This window comes from Balaenoptera physalus (assembly GCF_965194825.1).
Source record: "Balaenoptera physalus genome assembly, chromosome: 5".
Classification (NCBI taxonomy): Eukaryota; Metazoa; Chordata; class Mammalia; order Artiodactyla; family Balaenopteridae; genus Balaenoptera; species Balaenoptera physalus.
This window is the reverse complement of record NC_138884.1, coordinates 26391685-26407917: the sequence shown is the minus strand read 5'-3', so window position 1 is coordinate 26407917 and position 16233 is coordinate 26391685. Positions and strand designations below refer to the sequence as shown.

Here is a 16233-nt window from a genome sequence, read left to right as displayed (position 1 = left end):
TATGAATGCCTGCCCCATTTTCTGCTGAAACCCTTGGGATTAAGAGCCCAGGCTGAGCCCTCTGTGTCCCCACCCATCATGCAGGGCCTGGCACATCGTGGGTGCTTATGAATGGTTGTAAATGGTGACTTTGGAGGGAGGGAGTTCACAGTTTCCATCTGGTCTTAGGATATAGATGCCTCCTTGCAAACCTGGGCTCCAAGGTGGGGGGCTCCAAGACCCCAGACACTAAAGAGAAGCAGTCTGGGCTCTGGGCTCTGGCAGAATTGGGCTCAGATTCATTGCTTTACCTCCTTTGTCATCGATTTCCATGACTGCAAAATGGGCCAAACTCCTTATCATAAGGATATTTGTAAGGAGTAAAGGAATCATTCACATAAAGGGGCCTGGCAGTTGGCCGGTATTATTTTCCCCCTTAGACGATGGCCCCTCAAATACTTAAGGCTGTTTCTCATAAATCCCGACATCTTCTCTGTTCATTGAAGCCCTTTTTCCCCAGTGCCATCTCCACATCTGTTTAGACAACCTCTCAGTCCTTTAATGCCAACATTCTGAGGCTCTTAGGCAGCTCTGGGTGATTTTTCTTGAGTTTGAAGCATCTTAAAGGTAACAGATTGCACAGGGGGCCTCAGCTGACGGACCTCTGCTTTATTCTTAGCACCCAGAGACTTCTAAAGATGGTTCAGTTGATTTTTCTCCCCACTGAGCGATTTCTCGTGGTGGAAGCTGGCATCACACCAAGCCTTAGCCTGGAACAAATTTCTAATTCCCATTTACGGAACAGGTGCTGAAGCTAGGCTGGATGTTGAAGCAGTTCCACATCTTGGTCAGCACTCGGCCACCTGTGGGCTGGGCTTATTTTGTGCACAGGGAGCGAAGGAGGGGACCGACCAAGGGCCCCCCATGTGCCAGGCTCTGTGCTGGCCAAAACCCTAGAGCCTGGTGTTCAACCCTGCCTTCAACACTCACTCACCCGGCGACCCTGCCGGTCACTCAGGCCTTCTGAGCCTCACTTTTCTCTTCCATTCAAAGGGGCGTGCCTCCCGTGCTGGGGGCTATGAGAGCAGAATGGCCGGTGAGTATAGGGGCTGATATGCTGTAAACACAGGACCTATACCAGCCCATGACCACTGTCAAGCTCCTTACAGGCTGCCTTTTTTCATCCTCCCACAGATAAGGAAAGTGGGGCGAGTCTGCTTAGAAATGCCCTGAGTCTGAATCTCCAAAATCAGCTTTTCACCCAGAAAGCATGTTGTTAAACTGTTATCAGCACCGCTGCTTTGGGGGCTCAGCAAGGCCAGGCAGCTGGTTGGGTTCCGCTGCGGCCGAGGGCTCCTGTGCGCTGTCCATGGTGCTGACTCCATCCGAGACCAGAGCTGCATCCCACCATCACCCTCACCACCTCCCACACCACCTTCACCTCTTACTGAGCACTTACTCTGTGCCAAACAGCACTCTGTCACCGTGCACATACTCACCTATTTAATCCTCCCGACATCACTGTGGAGTAGACAAGATTAACATCCCCCTTTTACAGGGGAGTAAACTAAGCCACAGAAAGGTTAAGTAATCTACCCAGAGTCACCCAACTGGCAAGTGGGTGGGATTCAGACTTGGGGCATCGGGACGCAGAACCCACGCACGTCACTGTCACGCCATACTGCCTCTCAGTCATGATGGTGACAACCTCCAGGACAGCCACTGTTATTGCACACTTATTGCAGGCACCGAGCTGAACGCACTGCACTTGCTACACTTCATCCTCGCGGCAGCTCGCGTAGGTGGTGCTGTCATTCTCTCCATTCTGCGAAGCGGGTGCACTTGCCCATGGCCCTCCTAGCCCTCAGCCACTCAGATTGTCCGTCCAGTTCTGTCAATGCAATAACGTTTCTGGCTCTTGTTTTACATCCTAAGGGAAGCAGGTGCTTTTTGCGCTGTTGCGGGACAGAGTGGGGATTGATTCGTAACATAAGTGGCTGGATGCATGGGCTTTGGCAGCTGTTTGGTGTTTCTGACATTTCCTCTGGGTGGTGGGACATGCAACTCTATGGCGCTTCCTGTCTCTTCCCGAAAGGCCGCTGTGGCACTTCTGTAAGACACTCCTGATCAAACCCCCCTCGACCCCAGACCACAGCCCTGTCAGCTGCCCTCTGTCCCTCCCTCTTGGGGCTCCAGCAGCCTGCCCTCTTGCAACTCCCCAGCTTTTTGCTTCCCCCTCACCTGGAACACTTCCCCCAGCCTGACCCTCTGCCTGGATAACTCCTACTCACCCTCTGGCCTCGGCTTAATGCCTTTGCCTCAGAGGACCCTTCCCTGACTCTCCAGACCAGTCAGGGCCTTGTTATAAATCTCATCACATGCACCCTGTGTGTCTCTCCGGGAGCGTCCATCATGGGGCTAACATCTGGCTTCACTGCTGGGCTAGGAGCCCTGAGAGGTTGGGACAGGGTCTGGTTTGCCCCTGCTCGGTGCCATGAGAAGGTAGCCACCTAGGTGTGTGTCCAAGCTCTGTCCCACCTTGGGCTTCCCCTCCCAACTCTGGGTTGGATACAAACCCAGGCATGTAATCCAGCACAAACCCTCACTGTCTTTCCAGAGTGTCCTTCTAGGCAACAAACATTATACCTTTTGCACCCTGCTTAATTTCATGTTTGTTTCAGAGGAAGAGAAATACTGATTCTGATTAACTCACTTTAATTGTTGCTAAAGGTACCAGCCATGTGCTAGGACCTTTATCTCCTTGATGAAGGAGATGTCATCCCATTAAATCTTCATGACAGCCCTGCAAAGCAGATGGCATCCACTCATTCTACAGATGAGAAAAGCAGGGCACAGAGAGGCTGAGAAGTTTTCCAGAGGTCACACAGCTGTTATTCGATGGGGCTAGACTGTCGAGCCCTGGTTTCTGTGACTCAGAAGTCATTTCTTGCCTGTCTAAGCATTTGGGAATCCCATAAGCTGGCTTTTGGAAGAGGTGTGCAGTCTGGCTCATCACACAGAGGAAACACTCCAGGGCTTCAGTGGGCTTTGCGCAGCGAGCGGTTACTCAGAACAGCCCTTCTCCCACGGCCCAGCATGGCCCCAGCGACCTGGTTCCTCTCTTTGAGTGAGATTGCACCATCATAGTTAATAAGGTTCTGAGCAGGGAAGGGAAGGAGGCTGTTGTGGGCTGAATTTTGTCCCCCCAAAATCTGTATGTTGAAGCTCTAACCCCCAGCGCCTCAGGATATGACTGTATTTGTAGATGGGTCTTTAAAGATGTGATTAAGGTAAAATGAGATCATTAGGGTGGGTCCTAATCCAGTATGACTGGTGTCCTAACTGAAGAAGAGATCAGGACACAGACATATACAGAAGGATGACCACATGAGGACACAGGGAGAAGATGGCCACCTGCAAGCCAGTGAGAGAAGCCTCAGAAGGAACCAACCCTGCTGACACTTTGATCTTGCACTTTCAGCCTCCACAACTGTGAGAGAATCATTTCCTATTGTTTAAGCCACCCAACTGTGGCATTTCGCCATGGCGGCCTGAGCAAGCTAAACCAGAGGCACAGGTAGCCCGGAACCTCCCGGAGGATCTGACTCGATGAGGCCGGAGGGCTCACAGTTCATGTTTGCAGCCAGGTCATCTTTTGGAGAAAATTTGCTGAAAAAAAGCAGCTTTGCTGGCCACGCCCCAGCGAGACTGCCTCCCTGTGCAGGGGGCCTGTGTAGGACGCCTCGTGTGGTGTGGTCTTTGGCAGAACCGCCTCCATCCTTTCTCCGCGGCTGCTTGGTCACCATGGTAACAGCCTCCCCCTCCTGAGAGTGTGCTCCTCCCAGGACATCTGGAAAAACCACACTTTGCTCAGTTCAACCAGTGGAGCTCAAGGCCACATCCTTCTCCTCATGGAGCCCTTGCCCACCCTCAACATCCAGCTTGCCCAGGATACAGCCAGTCCAGCGAGCCCCAGCAGCAGGGCCTTTTGGGGTGCTGACCCCGTGGGAGAACTCCACGTTGTGTGGAGGTGCAGTCACTCCAGAATAGAGCGGGCAGTGGGAGGACCACCGGCTGGAAGTTCGGAAGCCAGGATTCCATCCTTGCTCTGCCTCCACCTCTGGCCCTGGGCCGGTCACCTCCCCAGCCTCATCTCCCTCTCCTCCTTTGTGGGATTGGAGGGTTGGCGGTCCCTTCTGCAGGGACATCCAGGTGCCTGGCCTGAAGGGGGCCGCCCTCACCAGCCCTCCAAGGGTTTGACTGTGTTTCAGAGCTCAGTTACTTGCTCTGTCTTTACAAGCATTTGTCGTGGCATAGCCGCTAAACCCCGTCACATTAGTTGATACTTGTGTAATACTTTGGCATTTATGGAGTGCTTTACGTACCTATTTCTCACTGGAGCCCCTCGGTGGAACGAACCAATGACGTTTATTCATTTCACGTGCCTGACTCATTTTATGGTCAGCGGAGATTTGCCCAGGGGATGAGTGACGGCCCTTGTACCGGTGCTCCTGGGATAGGTAAGGGAGACCAAGGCTCTGAGAAGCGCACCTCACACCTCAAAGGAGTGAGGGCCACAGCAGCTTAGCCACCTTCTCTCCAGAGTTTCAGGACCCTCCGAGTGGGATCCCACGGAGCGGTGTGGCTTCGAACTGATCGGCCGTGGTGCCTGGTGCTGGTGTCACCCCACTGGTTTCAGGGCACCAGGCGATGCTCTTGGCAGCAAGAGATGAAGGAGTTTCTATACAAATCTCTGCAAACCTGATGACTCTGCAAAGGCTCACCTGGATTACACTCCTGTGTCCTTGGCAGTAAGAACCACAGACTTCCTTCTGGAATGGAACAGGACAAACCCCTGTTTCTGAGCTTTACTGACCCCCAGGCGTCTCACACACTAGCAGTAAAGGGAGGCTTCTGTTACAACAGCAAGATTGCAATCCCTCTTCTAAACCTGGGGTCAGCAAAGAGTAGCCCAGTGGGGAGAGGTGGGCGCAGGAATCCACCAGTTTATAAAGCTTGATGGGAACACGGCCACACCCATTCATTTCCATAGTGTCTGTGGCTGTTTTTGCATCACAAAAGCGGAGTTCAGCAGCCTGGATGAGATGAGATCTTGTGGCCCGCTAAGCCTGAAATATTTACTCTCTGGCCCTTTACAGAAAATGTGTGCCAACCCCTGGTCTAGAGGGTTACATGTGTGCTTATTCACACTTGGCCACTGAAGGAAAAGGGGCTGGAGCCAGACAGCTGCCGGAACCAGAGCTATCTTCCCAGGCCCCTGGGTGCCCCAGGGAGGCGGCAGCCCCTCCTGCCCACTTGTCCACGCTCCCGTGGCTGTGTTTTTCCTCTCGTGTTCCTGGAGCCTCAGCTCACACTGGTCCACAGAAGTTGAGTGACTGGCCCAAGGGAGGCGCCGCATGGATTAAAGGCAGATTTAAGCCTGGCATCCAGGCCCCCTGGCAGCCAGTCAGCTCTTGCCTGCAGTGTTATGCCACAAGCCTTCTTAGGAGTTCACTTACAAAGCACGTACCCCTCGCCAGGCCCTGTCTTCAGCACACCACGTGCACCATCTTAATTAATCCTACCGCTACCCTAGGAGGTAAGGCGTACCATTGCCATTTTGAACTTGGGGTAACTGAGGCACAGAGAGATTCCGAAACTTGCACACACAGCCAGCAGACAGAGCCTGCATTCTGCCCCAGGCTGTCAGGGGCCAGAGTTCTCGTCCCCGCTCTGCTTTGCCTCGCAAGTCACAGCACACTGCACACTGCACACTGCACACTACACACTGCACACTGCACACTGCGTATTGCAGGTTCTGGACTCAACTTAGTCCCAGTCCCAGGCTGGTCCCCCCTCTGCCTGGCCCCGAGCAAGTGGCTTCCCTTTGCGGAGCCCCCATTTCCTCATCCACAGAAAGGGGGGCACCTCACTCACACGTGGAGAGGATTGAACAGACACAGATGTGAAGCCATCTGAACAGCCCGCAGGGCATCTCAGGTGGGCACAGGTACCCGTTTGGTATAAACTGGAGTTTGGGGTATAAACGATTTTGCCTGCACTCAGATGAGTGGAACAGATAGGTCAGCCAGTATTTGCAGCCTGAATAGTATTTGCAGCACTCAGATGAGTGAAACAGGTCAGCCAGTATTTGCAGCCTGAATAGAAGGCCTTCTCTTGTGGGTGGGGAGTAGGGGAACCCAACCCCCCTTTTAGGGAGTTCACTCTAGCTGAGACTGGGGGGCTAACCAGAGGCTGGGAGCCCCGCTGAGGCTTAGGCAGCCTGGGCCGAGGGCCAGAGCAGAGGGACCTCCAGGAGGACGAGCACAGGACGCGGAGGCAGGTTGGATGTGATGGAGGGAGAGGGAGGGATCCAGAAGCTGCCCTGATTCCTGGCTCTGCGTTTCAGGGCCGGGGCTGCTAAAACAGGGAACTGCAGGGAAAGAAGAGGTCTGGAATGGAGGTAGAGGAAGCTGTCCGTGATAACTAGCATTACACCCGTGTCTTTTCCGCAGCTTCCAGGAAGCAGGATGGGTGTCTGAGTTCCCAATGGATGCCATAACTTCCCACAAACTGGGCAGCTTAAAACAACAGAAATCTATCGTCTCACAGTTCCAGAAGCCTGAAGTCTGCACTTAAGGTGTTATCAGGGCTGTGTTCCTCTGAAGCCTCCTGGGGAGGATCCTTCCTTGCCTCTCCTAGCTCCTGCAGCCCAAGGCATCACCCCAGCCTCTGCCTCAGATGCCACATGGCCTTCTCCTCTGGGTGTCTCTGTTTCTCCTTTGGTGTCTCTTATAAAAACACTTGTAATCAGATTTAGGGCCCACCCAGGTAATCTAGGAAGACCCCATCTTGAGACCCTCAACTTGATCCTATCTACAAAGACCCTTTTTCCAAATAAGGTCACATTCACAGTCTCTGGGGGTTAGGATGTGGACATGTATTTGGGTTGGGGGGGGCAGGGGGGAGGCACCATTCAACACACTGCACTGGAGAAAAATACATCGCGCTCAGCCAAGGGGTGGGGACCGGAGCTAGTCTACCTTCTCCCTTCATCCTCTCCGTGTGACCTGCTCCCCTCTCCGCCTACCTGTGTCTGACAAACTTTCCTAGGAGGGAAAATCATTCTTAGCTGCCAAAGTGTGATTGAAAGTTAAGCAAAAGCCATCAGACACTTGGTGTACAATTAGATGGAAAAATAGAACATGAATAATTCATCCAGCTTTGCCGGGGGGAGGGGGGCTTGCAAATGAGTCTAATTATGCTCCTTCCCGAGAGAGGTCAGTCCTGCCATGAAAAAAGCACCGGCTACACGTGGGATTCATGCAGCTGATTCTGAAGTGGGCATGGGGGAAGCCACCTGTGCGTTAATCCTCGAAATGAAAGGGCGCTCCAGGGTCATACTCAACCCCTGATTTTGCAGATAGGGGAAACCGAGATTTACAGATGGAAGTGATTTCTGCCTGTGGAACCGAACATTCCAGAGAGAGGTAAAACCAGACACCTGGCCCAAGGCCCCCAACTTCCAACCCAGCACTGGTCCTGCCAAAGTCCAGGCCACTGTGTATGGTCAAGTGTCTCAAAGTCCACAGGCATGTGGCCACTCAGGTGGGAGTCCCGGAGGAGTGTTTGTGGTGTCTGTTTGGGACGTAATTACCGTGCTCTGGAGGCTTCCCCACGCCTGCTTCGCTGGTCAGGAGTCCGTCTCCAGGCCCCTGCTCTGTGATGTGACCGTGGGGATTCAGTAGGGACAGCCCCTCTCGATAATTTGGCTCTCACACACCCGGTGGCCAGTGAGGAGCTGGGCACCCACAGGGAGATCCTCGTCCTGAGACGAGCGGAGCCAGAGGTCTTGGAGAAGCCGTCCCGGGACTGGGTGACGGTAGACCCGGTGGGATGGCCACGCCCTGAAGGACGCTGTGCTGTCCTGGAGGCGCTGGGTCAGGCTGTGGGCCCTGGGATTCAGAGGCACACATTGGCCATGACCGTGCTTTTGTCTTCCTCCCCCAGCATCAGGTGGAAATGAAGCTCTGAGCTTCACATCGTCTTTCCCCAGCACCCACTGTATCCAGTCCTTTGTGTGAAGCAGCAAGAGAGATTCCCCGAGTGATGCATAGGCGGTAAGAGCCGCGGTCCACGGCTGTTGATGGGACCCAGGCATCGGAGACTCTGTCTCCTCAGCCCATGCACAGGGTCCCCGGTCCACGTGGGTTCCCCCCTCGGCCGGCTCTGTGTAGCCCTGGCTCAGGCATGTTAGCTGTAGAGCCTGCAGACATGACTGAACCCCGCAGACTTAGCCATCATGGCCTCGTTCAGAGTTCTAGCAAGTGTTTGCAGAAGGCAGGCCACAGCTGAACATGGTTGTCGTGAGGCTGTCAGGAGCGGTTAGAGTGATGCGGGTCACGGGAAACAGGAAGCAGGAAGCACGTCCACTATGATCCAGCCAAAGGCAACACCCATTTGCGTGGCCTTGGCCCCTACGTGAGTCTGGGACCAGGGTCTGGGGCCCTGGGAGAGGAGGCTGCACGCCACCACACTGCCCTCTCTCTGGCCACTGGCGTCCACAGCCTCCCAGGTTAGAAAGATGGTTCATAAAGCCCAGTTTCGGTCTCCATGAGCCAGAGTTCAGACATCATACCTCTGATCCCTTCTCTGTTGGACTGGATTCTAGAACAGCTTGAGGCCGGGAAGGAAAGAGTTTGGACACTGGCTCAGTCAAGAGGGTTAGGTGATCCTGAAGCAACAGTCAGAAAGTCTCAGAGGTGACAGGAGCCTGCCCATTGTCCCCTGAGGCTCACGGCACAGCACGTGCTGGCTCTCAGAACTTCAGCCTGGAAGTGACCCGCATCACTTGTCACTTCTGCCCTCCATTCATTGGCAAAAGCAACAAGTCACAGCGGCCTGAGCCCCCTCAGGCCAGGTGACAGGTCTCCCTGGGATGTTCAGGGAACCACCTGCAAGGAAAGGCATCTTCACTCCCTGAGGAGTGAAACACGGTAAAAACCCACGTCCCCTGACAAGTGACACAACCGGGATTCAAACCTGACCTGTGTGCCCTAAGGCCTGGCACTTCTGTTTCTCCCAGGCCCTCTTTGGCTTTGGTGTCCCAAGTCCTGTGGGAGAACCTCAGTCCCCGTTTGCAGAACATCTGACAGGTGCTGTACTCATGTGCATTTCTTAAACGACGGCACTTTTTCTCCAGACACCATTTTAAGTTCAGTAGGAAATTAAAGTCGTTCTAAGCAGGCAAAGTCATCAGCGGGGGCTCAGGCTGAGAAGGATGGGGCTGCAGGTTGATGTTGATGGAATTCACATTCCAGAAGTCTTGGCTGTTTTTCTCTCTCAACCTTTAGTCTCACTTTTTCCTGATTTAATCTCTGCTTCTTATCGTACCAGAAAACAACAGTTTCCTGGGAAACCAGTTCAGGCACTGACGACATAGCTCCTTTTTTCCCTCTCTTTCTATTTTGATGTGATTCTAAGTTTCTGGTTAATGGTGTGCTTCTAGCAAGCAAGATTTGAGCATCTGCACAGAGACCCTCCTCTGATTGCACAGATTCAACCATCTTTTCTGATGTTTTATAAATTCTACTGTTTACAGAAGTCAGAAAATGTTTCTTTCTTACTGAGAGAGGAAGTAGCCTGGGGCAGGTGGAGGAGGGGGGGCTGACAGCAGATGAATGTCAGAGTTTCAATCAGTATTTTCCAGATAATAAAAAATAATAAGAGCAACTGACATTCACTGGGCTCTGCGATGTGTTAGGCAGTTGCCAAGGGCTTTGCCTCTTCTCATCTTCACAGCAAACCTATGAGGATAGAACTGATAGCCCATTTTACAGATGAGGAAACTGAGGCATGGGGAGCTGGTTGGATGGTGGGGGGACTCACCCAGGATCACACAGCCAGGAGGTGGCAGAGCTGGCATTCTCTGAATCCACAGCTCACATGCAAAGAAGAGGGAGGAGGGGGCATTTCCATCAGAGGGAACAGGCTGTGCAGAGCCCCCACGGGGCTGGGGAGACCAGAGACCGAAGGTGTCGCTGTTCGAGAGGAAAGTGCCTATAGGGCAGAGCCACTAGTAGGATCTGAAGCCGGAAAGGTAGAGAGAGGCCAGGGTATGCCAGGCCTAGGATGCTACAGCAAGGGGTTATGATTTGCTATTGTAGGCAACCGCGAATGGACAGGAATCCAGCCTCACCACTTACTGCTGAGTCACCCTGGACAAGTTGTTTACCCTCTCTGGGCTCCAGCATTTCAGTCAGAGATACTTCCTTTCCAAGCAACAAAATTCTTGACGCTAAACAGAAAATGGACTTATTGGGTCCTATATTTAACCGTCCAGGGGTTACCGTTTTCGGGTGAATCCTCACGCAGGATTCTAAAGGTACTGACAGATCTTTCTCTCCATCCACTCTGTCTTTGGGGCGGTCTGCCCCCGCCCCAGTCTCCGGGTTTCCCCTTGTCATGGCAGCAGATACCGTCCCTTCCTCTCCACACCACCCAGCCCGCAGAGACGACAGAGCTGCCTCCCAGCATTCCCAGTATTCCAAGTCTGGAGCCCCTCCACTGGCACATCTGACGCCATATGCTTATCCCTCGTGGGGACTGTGAGTGGAAATGGAAGGCACAGATTAGAGCTGAAAACCCAGAAAGGCAGAGAACCTTTTCCCCAAAGCAGAGTCTTGATGCTGTGGGCGGAAGGGAGTGGGGGCGGGGGTGTGGGAAGGGCGGGGCGGGGGAGGAGGGGAGCCAACCGATACCTGTCCACTCAGCTCAGACACGATTCACAGAGTGACGGGGAGAAGTGCAGTTGTTCACCTAGTGTGTCCACAGCACAGCATGTAGTAGGCACTCAACAAACGCTCCTGGCCTCCTGCTTGGCAACTGAAAGAGGAGGGGCAGAGGGGAGACGCCTCAAGGGTTGCCCTGCGTGGGGCCGGGCAGCGGATGGGCACTGGCTGGAGAAAGGGCACAGGTCAGGAAGGAGGCGGCAGTCCCGCCTTATGGGAACAGTGGACGGGCACCCAGAAGGGACAACCAGCAGGCTTTTCGACGACAGTCAGGTCTGCAGCTTGGGGACTCCGTGGCGGGGTGTTTGTCCAGGAGTCTCAGGAACGGAGCCAGCTCAGACGCGGGGCAGGTGGGTGCGCCGAGGAGAGGCGTCGGGAAACCCGAGGGTCTCCGAGCTGGGAAAGGCAGAGCCGCGAGGGCGCCCTTCCTTCACCGCCCCTTCCTTGACTCGGCCACCCAGACATCGTGGACATCAAGCCGGCCAACATGGAGGACCTCACGGAGGTGATCACCGCGTCCGAGTTCCACCCGCACCACTGTAACCTCTTCGTCTACAGCAGCAGCAAGGGCTCCCTGCGCCTCTGCGACATGCGTGCGGCCGCCCTGTGCGACAAGCACTCCAAACGTAAGTGCGCATGCCCGCCAGGGCCCCCGGCGGCGGTAGATGTGGGCGGGGCCGTCCCGGTGCTGGAGCCCGGCGGGGTGGGCGGGGCATGGGGGTGTTCCGGATGGGCTGGGGGGGAACTCAGTGTCTCCTTAGTGCTGCTGGAGGGGGCACCTGGTCCTGCCACCCACTGCCTCTACCCGAAGCCCCTCCACAGACGAGGGCCAGGGAGCGAGCTGAGCACTGGAAGCCAAGAAGGGACCACATTCAGCTGTCACCTTCTCCAGGAAGCCTTCCCTGATCTCCACATTGGGCCAGGTCCCTCCTCTGCACCCCCAGAACCCCCAAAGCTTTCCTCTCACAGACTAGCCACACCCTGTGGAATTTTCTGTGGCTGCTCCGTCTCCCCCAGCAGCCTATGAGCTCCTTGGGGTCACCTCATGCTGGAACCCACCACAGGGCCAGCCATGGTGTTGCCACAGAGGTGCCAAGGAGATTCGGGGCTGACCAAGGTCCAAGGGAACCTCTTAAGACAACCACCACCGCCGCGGAAGAGCTCACACTGGACACTCTGAGTCAGGCGCCCCACCTCTCTCTCTACCTGCATCATCTCATCTCATCGTCACACGAGCTCCCAGCGGGTCCCGCACAGAGGGCAAAACTGAGCCTTCAGGGAAGGGCCCAGGTCACCCACACTGAAAAGTGGCAGGGTGGGACTTGAACCCGGGACTCTGGGACACACCAGCTGGTGCTCCTCATCCCCGGGCTGAGCTGCCTGGTGCTGGGCTGTGCGGCAGCTGCCCACAGACGCGGTGCTCCCCAGAGGCACCTGAAGGCAGAGGGTCAGGCCACGGGGTCATCCGTGGATGAGTGCAGGAGTGGCAGGGGGCAGGGGGCAGACGTGGCCCCAGCCAGGAGGACGGGGGCTTCAGTTCATCTCTGTATCCACCCCAGTGCCTACAGCAGTGTCTGGAAATACACACTTGTTGAATGAATGAACGAGTGAACAGATGAATGAGTGGTGGCCAGTTGGCCCCTGGAGGGCTTTATCAAAGACTGGGTGAAGGAGGCAGAGGGCTGTCGGGAGGGACAGGGTCACTGTCTTCCCCCCGGGAGCCTGGTTTCCCTGGGCAGCCAGAGAGGACAGTGCTGCCCCAGCCCCCAGGCACTCAGGCCCAGGACTGTCTGCAGCCACCAGCCCCTCCTCCCTCCTCGGCCAAGTTCTGTCCCCTAGTCTTACCCCAGCCCCCTTCTCCGGGTTTGTCCACACACTCGCCCGGCTTTCCTCCTGTCCACAGCCAGGCAGGATGTCCGCTGTCTGGGTCTGCACTTGTTGGAGCTGCAGTCCCCCGTCCACGAGCCCCAGGGCTCCCCCAGAGGAACCCTGGGAACCCCCTCTCTGTGCGACGAGGCTTCTCCCGAGGGCTGAGCTGTCAGCTCTCAGGGCGGCGAGGGCAGATCTCCCTCTCTGGGTGGAGCGGGGGCCAGCGGGGCACACACAACCATCCAGGCAGGCTGTCTGTACCTGCCATGCTCCAGGCACTATGCTTGACACAGGGGTGCAGCAGGAACCAATGGACAGACAATAAACTCCTAACTAGGTGGTGTGATGTCAAGAAGTGGTGAGTGGTGTAAACAGCCGCCAAAAAAGCAGAGTGTAGGGAGGGTCATGTCAGTGCCACTGACTGAGGAGGTTACAGTGGAACAGTCTCTCTGAGGTGCTGAAGGAGTGCGCCGTGCAGATCTCTGGGGGAAGAATCTTCTAGAAGGGGGACACTGCAGGGGCAAAGCCTCCAAGATGGGAAGGCACCAGCGTGGCCAGATGATGATGTCTGTATAATGGAATATTGTTCAGACATTTAAAATACTGACTTAGGAGGTTTTTAATGACATGGGGGAATGATGTTTAAAGATTCCGTGGGGGAGAAAAGCAAGGCAATGGCTACTTCACCGAAAGAATGGAAACAGAAAAGCATGGAAAGAAATACTTCCAGAAATTGTCCCTGAGTGTGTGTGGGGGAAGGATGGAATTTAGGGAGAATAGAGACGGTTTTGTGTCCGCCCACGCTGCTTGAATGACGTTCTTCGTGGGCTGGATGTGAGAGTCAGAGCCCCTCTCGGCTTCTGTAACTGTGTTAGCTGGTTCCCTGGGGTCTGAACAAGCAGCCACCCACCAGGGCGGCCACCACTCGTACATTTCCCCAGCCCAGGCACACAAGCATAGATTCCAGGCACGTCCTCGTCATACGCCTGGTGGTGTGCAGCTGCATGTGAATCAGCCCACAAAGTCAAGTGCAAGAGCTGTAACTTTATTTTGATGACTCAACCCCATTGAATTTCTCATCCCCTCTCCTGGGGCTGCAGTGAGTATTAATTAACTATAGGGCCACGGAGAAGTCTGCCTCTCCAGAAGTTCCAGAAGGCTTTGGCACGGCCAAGGTATGAAGGGAGGGACATCGCACCTTCTGACCTTTTTCAGTGCCTAGTGACACTGAGGGCAGGAAATTTTTGCATAAATGCAAAAATTATGCTTTTGGCATAAATATTCATAGATGAAGTTGGCCTTTAATTTTCTTTGCCTACGCTCTTTGCCCAGTTTTAAGATGATTGTTCTCTTGTAAAATGAGCTGGCTGATTTCTCTTTTTTTCCCTAGAATATTTAGTATAACACATCAGCTCCTTGAAGTCTTAGTAAAACTCAAGTGTAAATCTTTTTTGATTATTGGTTTATATAGGTTTTCTATGAGAGTTAATTTGCATCAAAAATGTATTTTAAATTTTTCTAGAATTTTCTTTTCATTCTCAAACTCAATATTCTGCACTTTCTCATTAATGCCAGTGACAGGATTGTTCACCAGTCTTTGTACAATACATTGCAGCTTCTGTTTTCCTTCCCTCATTTAATTTGCCATAAGTCGTGAGTAGAGGAGATATCTGCCCTGCTGTCTGCTTTCTCCAGATCGCGTTTGTTCTTAGCCCTCGTCTGGCAAGGAGACGATTGCCAATTAGATTGTTATTTTTAATCAGAACAAATGGTTGTTATTGGAGCCAGGTCTTTTTTTAAAGAGACTTGGAGGTTAGGACCCGTTCTTTGCATCTCACTTCTATCCATTTACTCAGTTACTACTCAGAACTCAGGGGATGGCTGATAGAGACACCCCCAGAGATTAATGGTCACAGCATCATTTTCTCAACCGATAAGACCGTGATTTTCTGTTCACTGAAGGAAGGGCGTCCCGGATCACAAGTGGATCACGTGTTGACTTCTGCCGTTGGGCAGATAAGGAAACCGAGGTCAGAGAAATGCAGTGGCTTCCCCAGGCTCCTCCCCATCAAGGGCAGAGCCAGGAAGCACGGGCTGCTTCTACCCAGCCCACAGCTTGCTGTCTTTCTCCAAAGCAGTAGAAATCCGGGTCTTTTGTCTGCTAGTCATTAGGACAGGGTAACCATGGAAACGACTGTGCTTGAATCCTCAAAATAGGCAGTTATTTCTGCTTTTCACAGCACAGAGTCTGCCAAAAGGAAGGGCTGTGCTGAAGCACGAAGATTCCCTAGAATAGGTGGTAATGGCAATCGCTCCCCCTGGTGGAACCCCTACTCTGTGACAGCCCGATGCTGGGTGAAGCAGGAACCGCAGTTAACATTGGTCAAGGGCTTGCTACACACCAGGTGCTGCTCGAAGTCTACATCTCATTAAGTCCTGAGAGCTACCCTATGATGGAGGTACTCGATTATTCATTTTATAGATGAGGAAACCGAGTGTATTGGTTTCCTTTGGCTGCTGTAACAAACAGTGGCTGAAAACAACACAGATATATTCTTTTACAGTTCTAGAGGGCAGAGGTCTAAAATTCAGGTGTCGCCAGGCCTGCATTCCTTCTGGAGGCTTCGAGTGAGAATCTGTTTCCTTGTCTTTTCCAGCTTCTAGAGGTCACCCACGATCCTTTTCCATCTTCAAAATGCATCACTCCAACCCCTGCTTCCATCATGCGATCTCTTCTTCTGCCTTTGACCTTCCTCCTTCCCTCTTATGATTACAGAGGGCCCACCTGGAGAATCCAGGATAATCTCTGCAGCTCGAGACCCTTAACTTACATCTGCAAAGTCTTGTCACGTGAGGTAGCATGTGCACAGGTTCCAGGGATGAGGATGCAGCCGTCTTTGGGGGCCATTGTCGTTTATCACACAGAGACACAGAGAGGTTAAGACATTTCCCTAAGGTCACACAGCTAAGTGGAACCAGGATAGAGGCTCCAATAGTCTCATGCCTATCAGCCTGTGTTCTTTCTCACTTAGTCTTCACAGAAGCCTTGAGAACAAAGAACTCTTATGGAAACTGTGGGTGAGCCAGGTTCATTTAAAGGGTCTGGGTGGGGTAGACTCCCAGGACTTATCCCTGGTAATGGATCTGGGGTAGAAAGACCAGACCTAGCCCCCCTCTGTTGGAGAGGCTCCAGATATCTGGGGGCAGAGCCAGGGTAAAGCCCCCAACAGAGGGCACAGCCAGGGCCCCGTAGCTGGATCCTGAGGCCCGTGTGGCAGGAGCAGAGTCGGGGGAGGTGGGGGTGAGGTTAGAGGCGCACGGAGAGAGGAGCACATGTGGAGAGCAGAGGGTCCACATGCAGAGGACTTTACAGACCATGGCGGGGGCTCTGGGTTTACTCTGAAAGGACGGGAGCCACAGGGGGCTTTGCTTGGCTGTGTTTTAATAGGAGCCCCCTGGCTGCTGAGAGGAGGGTGGAGGCGGGGGCCAGCTGGGAGATTAGCCCAGTAACCCAGATGAAGGGTGCTGATGCTCCGAGCGGGGTGGGTGCGGTGAGCGGAGGGGGTCGGGTCCTGCATCCGCACGGAAGGTCGGC

General features: G+C 53.9%; 1 protein-coding gene across 7 annotated transcripts in view; it reads left to right on the top strand.

Moving 5' to 3' along the window:
• Positions 1 to 16233, top strand: part of PPP2R2C (protein phosphatase 2 regulatory subunit Bgamma) — a 165051-nt gene that overhangs the window by 101176 nt on the left and 47642 nt on the right. For all 7 annotated transcript variants that reach the window (XR_014263881.1, XM_082462549.1, XM_082462550.1 and 4 more), the window contains one exon: positions 11231 to 11395. Coding sequence is in view for 6 of the 7 variants with exons in the window: in XM_082462549.1 (XP_082318675.1) it covers positions 11231 to 11395 (165 nt within the window). In the remaining variant the exon portion in view is untranslated. The remainder of the gene's footprint in view (positions 1 to 11230; positions 11396 to 16233) is intronic.